This window comes from Anabrus simplex, chromosome 2 (genome assembly GCF_040414725.1).
Source record: "Anabrus simplex isolate iqAnaSimp1 chromosome 2, ASM4041472v1, whole genome shotgun sequence".
Taxonomy (NCBI): domain Eukaryota; kingdom Metazoa; phylum Arthropoda; class Insecta; order Orthoptera; family Tettigoniidae; genus Anabrus; species Anabrus simplex.
In genome coordinates, this window is record NC_090266.1 from 369,803,657 (window position 1) to 369,817,389 (window position 13,733).

General features: G+C 38.6%; 1 protein-coding gene across 1 annotated transcript in view; it reads left to right on the top strand.

Moving 5' to 3' along the window:
* The window catches only part of LOC136863551 (insulin-like peptide receptor), a 462,473-nt gene that overhangs the window by 435,862 nt on the left and 12,878 nt on the right, over nucleotides 1-13,733 (top strand). The window contains exons 21-22 of the mRNA XM_067139932.2: nucleotides 187-352; nucleotides 9,065-9,239. Of these exons, the coding sequence (XP_066996033.2) occupies nucleotides 187-352; nucleotides 9,065-9,239 (341 nt within the window). The remainder of the gene's footprint in view (nucleotides 1-186; nucleotides 353-9,064; nucleotides 9,240-13,733) is intronic.

Consider the following 13,733-nt stretch of genomic DNA (forward strand, 5'->3'; position numbering starts at 1 on the left):
TTCCTGGTTAATAATGAGATATTTTAGTTATGTTATAGTGTAACATTTATATTTAACTTTTGTGTTCAACAGACTGAAATGCTTTTAAGTTACATTTGTTTTGTTTGTGCAAATATTATTGCTTTCTGATGGTGGATTTTTATTTTATTTTCACCTTAATTCACTTAATTTTTCTGTACCTTCTAGAGCATTTAATACTCACCATGTGGTGCGACTGCTAGGAGTAGTATCTCAAGGACAGCCTGTTCTTGTAGTCATGGAGCTTATGGCCAATGGGGACCTGAAAACTTACTTACGATCACACCGCCCTGATGTGACAGATGATCCTCTCAAGCAGCCACCGACACTCAAGGTATGTGCTGGTTCTTTAGCTGAGGGGTGTTTGTGAATATGCGAGGGTTGATTTAGAAGTTAATGGCAAACATTTTCCTTTCTCTCAAAAAAAAAAAAAAAAAAAAGTAAGCTCCCAACTCAGGAAATGTACTAGGTACATATGAAAGTGTACAACAAGGATATTTTGAAGGTGATGCCACGTGGAGTAGGGATTCAGGAATTTGTGGTATGGTAAAAGGATAAACATGGCATTGCATTATTTATGATATTCTCGTAAAATCTGTATACAGTCATTTGAATGTGTCATACAAGTTGTTTAACATCATAACCTAGTTCCAATCTTTCAGTCACACATTTATAAAGCCGTTCTTCACTTTCAGGAAACTGTGCACTCTGCCCGGGGAAAACTCTACGATCACCATTACCTTTTAATAATATTTCCTTCTTCTTCCTCCAATTGCGAATACATGATTCATCAATATCATATTTTCTGCCGTCAGCTCGATTTCCGATAGTTTCGACTTCCATTAAAACTTTATAAGTTTCTCACTCAAAGTAAATGACTGCAAGCGCTTTTTTGAATTTATCACTTGTTAACACTGTTCTTTAATGAGAACATAAAGTATTATATTGGAACCTCGATTCTTCGTTTTTGGAGGGACCATGGAAATGAAACGTACAACACGGAAAAATGGAAAATCTGGGAATGAATTGAAAACCATCAACAATGTGGCTAAACATCACAAAAATGAAATATGTATACCGGTATTTATAATCTTACAAACACTCCTAAATCAAACCAAACTACAGCCCCAATGGGCCTTTTAACTGCCAAACGACAGCTGCTCAGCCCAAAGGCCTGCAGATTACGAGGTGACGCACGGTCAGTGTGACAAATTCTCTTGGCCATTATTCCTGGCTCTCTAGACCAGGGTCACCATCTCACCATTAGATAGCTCCTCAATTAAAGGTAATCACGTAGGCTGAGTGGACCTGGAACTAGCCCTTATATCCAGGTAAAAATGCCTGACCTGGCTGGGAATTGAACCCGGGCCCTCCGAATGAGAGGCAGGCAAGTTAGACAGCGAAACCGGCATCAAACATTAACTACCAGTGCACGAGTTCAAAATCTCGATACTTTATATTCAATTTTACAGGGGGAAACTTCGTCAGTTTCCCGTGAAAACTTCTTTCAGTTCAGCAACTTTGATTAGCCAAACTCTTCGAAAAATCTAATAACGCCAAGCCAAACAACAATCGACCACAAGTAGTTGTTACTTCTCTCATCTAATAAAATAAAGCACATAAGATACAAAAGCGCCCAATATGATGGCGAAATCTCTTCTTTTCTTAAGCTTCCGTTGTAATTTGGTCTCCGGTACATGGTTCGTAGTCAGCTTCTGCTGAAAATCTTGTACCGAGTAAATTAGGCCTACATCGACTTTTAAAGGTTATAATGAACTCGAGAACCTGGTTTTGAATGTAAGTATTGATTCTCAAAAGTTCTCGAATGCACTAGATTCAATTCTGCCCATCACTAATCCAATCAAATTGGAAAGAGAAAAATAATATCATCAAAACTTTAGAAATTACGGTTATTTGTGACCTTGAACTCAGCTGGAAAGCGCACTCGCTGCACATGTCAGTACAAGTTGGAAATGATACAAATCATCTAAATGTAACGTGCGCAAATAAAACAACTGCTGTTTTTGACATTTTAACTCAAAAACGTAAAATTGCCAGCCTTATATTAGAACCAAAACAGTAATAGGTAATCCCAAGACCTCCCATGCCTTTTTGTATGTAAGGTGCAACATCTGTTCTGGTCTCGATAACATAATCGTGTACGATAATATTAAAATACTAGATTTGTGTTAAGAAGGAGCAGTTTCGATTCCTGCCTGAAAGCCCAGTTACTATACGGTGCCCTGAGGAAAGTGCCGAAAACCTGTTCGACAATACAATCGAAAAAAGTAAAAATATAAGCATCTAACCCTGGACATAATGTGGACGTTCTATAAGTGTGAACATTTGACGAAACTCGTTCCGTCCTCAAGTAGAGCTGTCGAAATGCACTGTGTCTCCTTACAATTGTTGTGGCCACTCTCTGCTTTATGGTTTCTGAGATTCTCTAAACAATACCACCAGAATGCGATGTTAAGATGGTCCCTTATGCAAGTTCACCGCTGATCGCTTTTCCAGTACAGTACCGCTACTTGCTCTAATTATCGCAATGACAGGGCGTTAATGCCAAGATCCATAAGTATGCCATAGCCATCCTTTCGTGAGATACAGGTTATTGAAAAACACTTGATTGAGGATTCAGTGTTGATGGGACTGAAATTTCTGGATGGTTGATCCGGGAAATCATTTCTTCGAGGAACGGATAATGCAGGATTTTTACAACATGATTTAATTCCGATGCTAGCGGGACCACATAATTTGAACGCATAATCCGGGAAAATGTAGTTTCCGGGAACTGATACGAGGTTCCTCTGTAATTAAATGCTGCACTATGAGGTTCCGGTAATGTGGAAGTGAGCGATGGAGCGAGATTTCAGCCGTTGCCAAGTCACATGACATGAAACCGCTGTGGCTGTGTTTACGCGTCTTTGGAACAGTGTATTATGAGACCATGATACAAAAGGCTTAAATACGACCTGCACCAGAATTTAAGGAACAATATTTCTGTAAAAATAGTGCGGGTTGTATTCAGGATGATACAGTAAATTTATATTGCCTATGACTACTCTGAGGTCTACAATAGACCAGTCATATTAGGGATGGCCTTTAATGCAAGAACAATATGCACTAGAGGGAAAGCATCATACTTATTGTCCATAATACTTTTCAAGTTCAAAGGGACTACCATGACATTGACCTGGACACAAGATACCCAAAGTAAATAACGTCAAAGAAGGGTAGGTCAAACCTAGCCTGAAACAGGTGTGCTGATTTAGACAATACCTTAAAGAAATCGGGGTAGATGCTCCACCTAATCAACACTTCAATATACAGGTAGAAATATTTATTTCATATTGTTAGACCAGTTTCGGTACCTGTGGTACCACCTTCAGTAACAGGCGTGAGAAAACTTCAAAGAATAAATTAGCACTAATAAGGAAAAAAACTTAAAACAACCTAAATATATGAAAAACATTTAACAGTCTCATGTATCCAAAAGGTGGATAAAAACTTAGTCTAACAACACAATTAAGATCAGCACGGTAACATTACAGGTACAACAAGTGTGTGTTATCTAGTGGAACCATAGAGTTCTAATACACTTGTTTAACAAAGATCACGAATCCTGCATTGTGGAAGGTCTTGAGTAAACACATTAAAAGTGCCAAATATTATTGTTGTTATACTCCCTCGTAGAAAAACTTGTCTTGAGGAGGTCTATTAGTATGATAGCATATATAACATGAAAAGTAGTTGAGCTGTGTTGAGGAGAAACATTGTGTCCAATTGTATTGTTGACGTATTATTTAGAGGAGTGCCAGCCTCAGAAATCCAAATAAAAAGTCAGGTGGAATTTCCTCTTTGTTTGTGTGCTGCGTTTGACAGGGTGTTATGAGTACTACAAGGAAGTATTCAATATAGTTTATCTACAATATTTTAGTAATATCTTGCTCCCATTCGATTTTAAATTTCATTGAGTGCAACTATGTCTTTTTTCAATTCGTTGTATACCACTTCAGACTTTGTGACTTAATTTACAACAATAACTTTTGGCACTTTAAATGTGTTATATATTTATTTTCAACTCAAGACCTTCCACAACGTTGGATTTGTGATCTTTGTTAAACAAGTGTGTTAGAACTCTATGGTTCCACTAGATAACGCAAACATGTTGTACTTCTGATGTTCATGTTACCGGTACTGATTTTAATTTTGTTTCCTTAGACAAACTTTTTATCCAATTTTTGGACTCATGGGACTGTTCAATGTTTTTTGTATATTTAGGTTGTTTTAAGGTCTTTTCTTATTAGTTGTTATTGGTCTATAAACTAAAGTCTTGCATTATGTTGCTCTTGTTGAAATTTTGTCAGTACTAATCCACTAGTTCATTGTCATTCAATTAGATTATTATATTTTTCTAAGCTGTTTCTTGTTCGTATCTTTGAATCCTGTGCTGTAAGATGGATTCGAGTACACACATATTCTGTTTATAACCTAATCTGTTGTTAGACCTTGTATGTTATTGTTAATAATTGTTAATTTTGATAATGGGGAATATATTTTACAGATTGTTAAAATTTTTCTTTCATTCTTTATTTTTTCCTCTTTCTGTAACTGCATGTATTAGCTTCCATTCCATGGCATACTTTAACATTAAGGAGCACACGCTCCCTGCACACCTTAAAGAATGTGGGGTAGATGATCCACCTAATCAACACTTCATATTATTAGACCAGTTTCGAACCTGTGGTACCATCTTCAGTAACAGCCATGAGACAACTGTTAACAGAACATTAATAAAAACTGGAAGGCAGTTTACGGGGAGGGCTTTGGAAATAGTGGTAAGAAATTCAAGAAAATGACTGGCGTCACAAATACAGTATAAGAGTCATGCGAACGTATGAAGGGTTGAAGATGCTAGTCAACCAATGCTGAAATGGGTTCTGTGAAGGAACCTTGGCTGGAAATGTTGGGGTGTTGTGGATAGTTGGCCTTGTGTATCTTGGAAAGTATGTAGAACTTGGGAGTACAGGGATGGTTTGGGATGAAGAGACTGATAGAGGATTAAGATAGACCCTCATATGGGATCTTGCTTGAGGGGGACGTACGTGGTGGTGTAGAAGAGTTGACGGATGGCCTTATTGTCATAATCTTTGCGGTTCATGATGACTGCCGTGGATCCTTTATCGGCGGGTGTTCATGTTTTTTTTTTTTTTTTTTCCAGTCTGATTTACATTGCACCAACACATATATGTCTTATGGCAATGATCGGTTAGGAAAGTGCCAAGAATGGGAAGGAAGCGACTTTGGCCTAATTAAGGTACAACTGCAGCATTTGCCTGGTGTAAAAATAGTAAACCATGGAAAACCCTCTTCAGGGCTGCCCACAGTGGGGTTCAAACCCACCATCTCCCAAATGCAAACTGATAGCTACGTGACCCAAACCGCACAGCCACTTGTTTGGTAGTTTGTGTTTTGACAGGTTGTGTTGGGTAAGAATTAGGGGTCAGATAGACTGGTTAGGAGGAAATTAGGTGCTATTTGGAGGGGATGTTCAGGTGGCAGATTCAATACTACATGGGGTCTTTAAGCGAGTAAGGGATGGCTCATTTTCATCAGGTGACGAATAACTGTTTTTATATTGAAAGCGATGGTGGAGTTTCCTTACAAAAGAGTAGGCATTGGCCAGAATTTGAAATGGGAAAAATTTCTTAAGATGGGCAGAAACTGAGGCCCTTGGACAGGACCGATGTTTCATGATCAGTGAGAGTGTGAGATGAGAGATTCAGAACAGTATGGGTTGCAGAATCAGTGCGGGTTTCTGTTGAGGGTTATTTGAGTGGCCATTGTGGAGAACGTTTGGGAAGACTGTGGATTAGGGTGGCTGGCTTAGGTAGGGTGAAGTGATCTGCCAGAGATGGAGTGGTGCTCAACAGAGGGATGTTAGTTAGCTGATAATCAGATGATACATATGCTGGGTGTGGGAGAGATATACCTGCTCTAAGAGCATCCTTGCAAAGTGTGTTTATTTTATGGAGATGTCGTGTAGGAGAAGATTGTGGTTGGCCTTGTGGATTATGGTGGAAATGGGTGCTATGTTTTCAACTGAGATGAGGAGTGAAATTCCGATGAATGAGAGAAGACGAGTTATATGGTGGTGCATTAGGGCAGTCTCTGGTGAGAGAATGAGTTTGGTGAAGTTCATGGAAATGTCGGTACTAGAAAGCAAGAATGGGTTTTCCTATGGCAAGTCAGAAAGCAGGAAGAGTAAATTTAAAATATAGTTTATTTGGAAATGCAAGAAGAAGAAGGTTTGCTCAGATAAGTACCAGTCATCGTCATCATCATCTTCAATGTCCCACTCCAGTCACCTGGGTGTGGTTAACAAGCCTCCTCCACTCCTTCATGTCCTTCCACTTTCCCTGCTTCATTACTTCTGCCACATCCAATGCAGTTTCTGTAATATACTTCCATATCTGATCCATCCACCTTCTTCTCGGTCTTCCAACTGGTTCTTTCCCTTAACTTCTCTCCGTACTCCATAAATATAATTCGTTAATTCTGCAAGTGCACTTCCAAGTAATTTCTCATTGATATACAGGATGTTTCAAAAATGAGGGGCATAATTTCAGGTATGTATTTGTTATATGTAGACAATCAAAATAGTTCATTACAACATGTGTCCGGAAATGCTTCATTTCCGAGTTATGGCCTTCACAACACTGAAATTCACTGAAACGTTTTTCTTCCGCAAGTCATTGTCATTACAGAAGATGTTCAAAATGTCCACCTTCTGCTTGAATACAGACCTCACATCGATGTCTCATTGACATGGATCAAATATTTCCTGATCGATGGATAGGTAGAGGTGGCCCGATTGCTTGGTCTCCAGGCTCACCTGATCTGAACCCTCTCGTTTTCTAGTTGTGGGGCCATTTAAAATCATCAGTGTATTCGTCTCCGGTGCCTGCTGTGGAAACCCATCGGAATCAAATTATGGCATCGTGTGAGGACATACGCAATACTCCTGGAGTTTGGGATCGTGTTCGCAGGTCAATGAGGCATCGATGTGAGGTCTGTATTCAAGAAGGAGGTGGGCATTTTGAACTTCTTCTGTAATGACAATGACTTGCGGAAGAAAAACGTTTCGGTGAATTTCAGTGTAGTGAACTCCATAACTCGGAAATGGAGCATTTCCGGACACATGTTGTAATGCACTATTTTGATTGTCTACATGTAACAAATACACACCTGAAATTATGCCCCCTATTTTTGAAACATCCTGTATACATAAGGCCCATAGTTCTGTAGTGAACAGGAAAGTTTTAACAGGTGGTCCCTCATTGAAAATTCAGTCTCTTTCCATCCTCTTACCTTAAAAATGAGGTCGATATTCTTGGTGGAGAGATAAACTCCCTGTTTAAAAGCAGCAACCTCCGCCTCGACACTCGAGTCACCAAAAGTAGTCACGAACTCAATGTTTTGGCTTAAAAGATGCTCAATTTATAGTACTCGGGGCGGGGTGGAAATGAGGGTCCACACACTGGGAAGATTCAAGACTGTAGCCGAGCTGAAGTCAATCACATCAGCGGGGACCAAAGTTCGTAGGCTGTACCTTCAGTCAGATATTGACATCATGCGAGTGTGGAGTAGTGTAGATGATGATGATGATGATAATGACACTTGTTGTTTAAAGGGGCCTAATAACTAGGTCATCAGCCCCAAAGTAGTGTAGATTATGGAGCGAAGTGGCGAGTAGCCGTTCAGTGCGGCAGTAGGCAATGACGGGTAAGTAAGGTCGTCACACGTCCTTCAAAGTAGTCTCCTAGTTTGTCTGTGGTTTATTGCAGACGATGAGGAAGATGGAGAATGCCATCGGCTGCATGAGATTCGTCAGTATACCCCATATTGAAATGCTTGTACAATGTCTTGTTTGTTGGCAAAGCATTTCCCATGCAGTGGCTTCTTCACTTTGGGAATAAATGGAAGTCACATGGACTAAAATGTATGAACGCTGCTCGACTTTGGTTACACACACCGGTCGTCAGACAACTGACGGAGTGTGAGAATAGCCAGAATGGTGCACCCATACTCCATCTTCTGGCAACATTATGAACTTCATTAATAGTAGTTGTAGTACTTTCAAATGTACTACATGTGTTAGATGTTTGGTGTTGGCTCATTTACGAAAAATAGAAAATCATCGCCATGATATTTTGACTCAACCCTCGTATGTATGTTGAGTCATTGGCTTGAACACGTCCGGCTACATGGGTAAATGGTTAGCATGTTGGCCTTTGGTCACAGGGGTCCCGGGTTCGATTCCCAGCAGCATTGGAAATTTTAACCATTGTTGGTTAATTTCGCTGGCACAGGGGCTGGGTGTATGTGCCGTCTTCATCATAATTTCATCCTCATCACGACACGCATGTCGCCTACGGGAGTCAAATCGGAAGACCTGCACCTGGCAAGCCAAACGTCCACCGACACTCCCAGCACTAAAATCCATATGCCATATGCTACTCACCATTGGCTTAAACACTGGGTGGATCCCCACCATTTCCACCATCAGCAGTTATAAATGGCCTAGGCATCTCTGAAGAAGTGCACCAGGGAAATGATGAGTGAGGTAGTTTCCTGTTGCTTTCTTTGCCAAATCAGAAATTGCTTCTACATATCAGTCTCCCAATCCCATTGAAATGCACCAACTGATCCTATGATCAATACTTTCACACCATTCAGTACAGGGACTGGCTGCATAAGGAATGGTGCTACTAGCATTTATCATACCTCTGTCATTTTCATAGTGTGTTGGCATTTATTGTATTTCTCTATGCCTTTTAGTTTCTGAGATATGAAAGTCTTGTTTCAAGCTGACATTCTGTCTATTACTGCCTTTATTTCTGCTCCTGTACTGTCTGCAGGGATGTGTTCATTTCAAATCTCTTGATTGATTATAGTATTTTCAGAGGACAGAACACATTATTGTTACACATTTTTCAAATTACAACTAAAATAATTGACTTCTCTGTTTTTTTTTTTACAGCGTATACTTCAAATGGCTATTGAAATAGCTGATGGTATGGCATACCTTGCTGCAAAGAAATTTGTTCATAGAGATTTGGCGGCACGCAATTGTATGGTGGCTGAAGATCTGACTGTCAAAATTGGAGATTTTGGCATGACCAGAGATATTTATGAGACTGACTACTACAGAAAAGGTACCTTATTATTCTCACTATGTATTTTATGTATACTTTTCCAGTCTTAAAAATGATCAATTTTTCATTGTCATAACCGTAAGTTGGGTGTTTAATATTCCTTCAGCTACTATGATTCCTCAGAGATGTTCACAAATCCACATCCATCTCCAAGCAAGCTTCATTGTCAAACCTATGTAAATAAAACAGTAAAGTATTGCACCCTTCACTCGATGATTTTGACAGCGATCTCTTCATCCTGGGTTTTGCCTCTGCTGCACTGAAATAAAAATACTCACCGCTGATGACTCTCTTCCTCAGGGGCGGTGACGTTCGCTGGACTGTCGGGGTGCTCTCGCGATAGCGATATAAGGTTACTAGGCTACAGGCTAACTAAACTACTGAAATAAGTACGATTTGGCACAGACTCAGGTTAATTAAAAGTATATACAATTTATTATAAAAAACTTGGTGATTATAAATTTTATGACATAAAAAATATTAATTAAGTATAGTGTGTGTGTATGTGACCAGTGTAAGTGACGGAGAAACCAACCACAAACATAAATAAAGGCGAGTGATTCTGTACCAGATGAATTCAGAGTAGGATAAGGATGGCTAAAATGACTTATCTCACTAATTAAATACACTCAAAAGCAATTAATCAAATACAAATATCCTCATTGTGATCACATCATTTACAAATGAATGACACACACCAATCGTCCCTGTAACTTTAACTCAGTGGTTACTCATTCATCTGAATCTTGCAAGAAAACTCTTACTGAGATTGTTCACTTAAAAATCAACATTATTATTCTTTACCATTTACTAAGTATTAATAGCATTACACGTACAATTATATAACTCAGAACATTCAATAATTCCTGGGATTAAATAATCCCCTTTACCAATCTCATCCAAAATAAAATCACATCAATCTCTACATATATTTACTGATCTCTGATGGCTGAATGTCGCCATCTGACAGTTCAAAGTTACTCAGAACTAAAATTATCAATAAATGGTTATGTTAAGTTTACAGTTTTAATGTTGACATCACCATGTAAAATCAAAAGGTGGGAGGTCAATTACCTCAAGTTAGATTTGAGTATCTAATCAACTGAACAGCTATTGCATTTAAAACATTTCTACCTGACAAGCGTTGATCATATTCGGTCTCTCAGGGACCCAAATTTAGCGTATCTAGACATGACAAAATATCTTTCACATATTCACTATTTCTCAATCAACTCTATTTACTTCAACACATAATCAAAAAAAATTATCATAAGGTGCGCTGTTCAGTGATGTCTAAATTATTATGCTTGCCATTTGATATCTAATCAAAAAGTGACTCTTGAGATGTTGTTTAGTTTCGTTGACGCGAGCTCTCATTACCCTAACCTTAAATCAAACCCAGCGAAAATTATTCTGTCTTAATCAAAGAAAAGCTATCTACACTCTAATCACAGTCAGTCACTGCCTATGCTAATTAAAAACAAAATAAAGAAAATACATCTGAAATAAAGGACAGGAATATGCAAATATTCCTGTTGATTTCAACATCCATGGATACCTTCATTGGAATCAGCGGCGACCATGACCTAGATTTATGTTATTCATGGCTGTCAACTGCTCTATGAAAACTCAAATATCATCTCATGGCAGAATGAAGGGTAATACTCAAAATCAAACATGGCGCAAGAGAAATCTCTCGGATGACGTTAATACAAGCCCAATTATAGTGGATCTTGGCCATATCCCGATCTTTCTAAAATTTCAAAAATGGAAACGATTTGATATTAATATACCGGGCGAGTTGGCCGTGCGATTAGAGGTGCGCGGCAGTGAGCTTGCATCCGGGAGATAGTGGGTGCGAATCCCACTGTCGACAGCCCTGAAAATGGTTTTCTGTGGTTTTCCATTTTCACACCAGGCAAATGCTGGGGCTGTACCTTAATTAAGGCCATGGCTGCTTCCTTCCAACTCCTAGGCCTTTCCTATCCCATCATCGCCATAAGACCTATCTATGTTGGTGCAACGTAAAGCCACTAGCAAAAAAAAAGAAAAGGATATTAATATAAAAACCTCATCTTATCTACGCTGCAACATCATCTTATCTACGCTGCACATGTCAGTTTGCCTTATTTATCCATCACGCAATTAAATGTTTTGTAATTTGTGCTGGCTGATCAAACTTAGGCCTTTTACATCGTAATATTGGGCATTCTTAACTTCCTAATTCTCCACTTATTCTTACTTATCCTTAATCATATCATCGAAGACATCAAATTACACTCATTACCTCGAGTACATAAACAATTGTGCTATTTCATCATATTCAGAGCTCCGTGCATTTCTTATATCTTTATTCGTATTATCACTTATCTCACAACATAACCTCTGGCGTACAAATCATTTCCTTCTTCGCTCTCATCTTATATCACATGTTTCTCAGCTAAACCGCTGACCTAGAAACATCTCTTTTATCTCTCTCAGGATAAATTCCCGACGAATGCTCATAATTCTTCCCCATAACGGACAAAGTTAACGCTCAACCTTCCACAACTAATTCATCAATTTGGATGTAGCAACAATAGCTTCTTTACTGTTATTCTTATTAAAAGGACAGTAAACAATCTCATTTGGTTTCCATACCTACCGTGATCAGTGAAGATCGCATAAAATATGCTAACATGAATATCACAAATGCAAGTAGTGGGATAGCATGCCACAAAAAGAAAATCACAACATTAAAACATCTCCCTGCACAAAAATAAAATTATCATTATCCTCATTTACCTTATTACACCACGAGAATAAAAATTCCTAGAACTTACCATATTTTAATAAATCACCCAACAGAAAAATCACCATAATGAAATATGTTACTCGTAGTGCAAAATCTGAGTTAAATGCTGGCGTAGAAAAATGTCTCCAATAACATACAACCATCATTGTACTTTTGCGTGAATGGTAAACAAAGCTATCTACAAGGTGACGACTGCGATGTAAATGCTACATGACTAACCTTAAGTGACCATTCAACTACAGATCTAAAATCTTAGACAACTCGCGTCGTAAACAAATTGTATTTACGTAATTAAAATAAACATCATCTTAGATTTGTATTTTCACTTACTGACTGTAGATTTGCCGGCCGTTTCCTCCATCATCCCAGTGGCTATTTTAGTTTAAGCCATAGTTCCAAAAATGTAGGATGCCGTCATAAACTTGCTGTATCCAGACATAATTGAGATGTACACTTATTTTTTACACACATGGCACTGGACTTTAGTGCTTATACACTAATTACAAATTTTATATCTTAGATTAACGCTACAACTGAATTATTGGGCTTCGCATATGATTTCACTAATACACTGACTATAAATACATTACGAAAATCTTCTGCACAGCTGGGCAAGACCTATCCCCGAAGTAACGGTATCTCAGCTTTACCTACCACCTTCACGAGGTTCCTGCTTGTTTGTTTATATTTTGAGGTCGGCCACCTCACAATTCCGGGAATTCTGCTAGACTGAATGAACTGTCTGTAAATTACACATTCCTCTTCTGGCAGCTACCTGGGCTTGACCAAACAATACTGGGCCTGCCAAGCAGCCGCTGCTCTTTCTAGACCAAGGTAATTGAAGATTGTTGGAACTTAATTAAGAAGTAGGGATGCTCTACTGAATGCTTTTGGGAGGTGGAGAGCTCCAAAATCTGCTGCAACCAACACAGTGAGATTGTTTTGTTCCGATGGTGCATAAAACAAATCACTTTTGACTCAAATGTACATAGAGCATTAATGAAAGTATTTTTGTAAAACAAGACACTACTTGTATAAAAACTCAACGTCGGCTTTTATGGAATGCAGCACTAAATACTAAGCAGCACTTTATTAAGTTTAATTTTCACCATTGGTGGCTCGCTATTTAATGTTGTACCATTCTCCTTGAAGAACATTGTTCTACCTGGGCTTGACCAAACAATACTATTAACCAAGTCTTTCCTTCCGTATTTTGCTCTCGTCCGCTGGCTTAGTACTAAATCTGCCTTATATTTCTACAACAGTCCTTGCAATATGAAATGCTGTCGCATTTGTGAGTGTTAAAGTTTGTGTGATAAAGCATGGAATTGATAACCTGTTACAGTTATGTTTGTAATGTTTATTGTCCCACTAGAATTCTTATTCTGATTAAATACCTCCTCTCTTTTGAGCATTGTGCTCTAATAGTCTTACGTTACTTGTCAGCCTGAATGCTTGAAAGTAAATGTTTCCATCACTGTCTAGGAATTATCACAGCAAATTCGAAGTTAATGTTTCCCCTCACAGTTTATGTTATAGCACAGCCAAATTTAAAGTTTTATAAGTAACTCACTCAACTGTTGAAAAGATTTAGAGTTGGTGAATTGCAATGAGCTGACACAACACACTGAAGCAGCACTTAGACTCTTGAACAACACTGAGGTTCTGAGAAAGAATGCTGTAGGCGGGTCTATTTTATA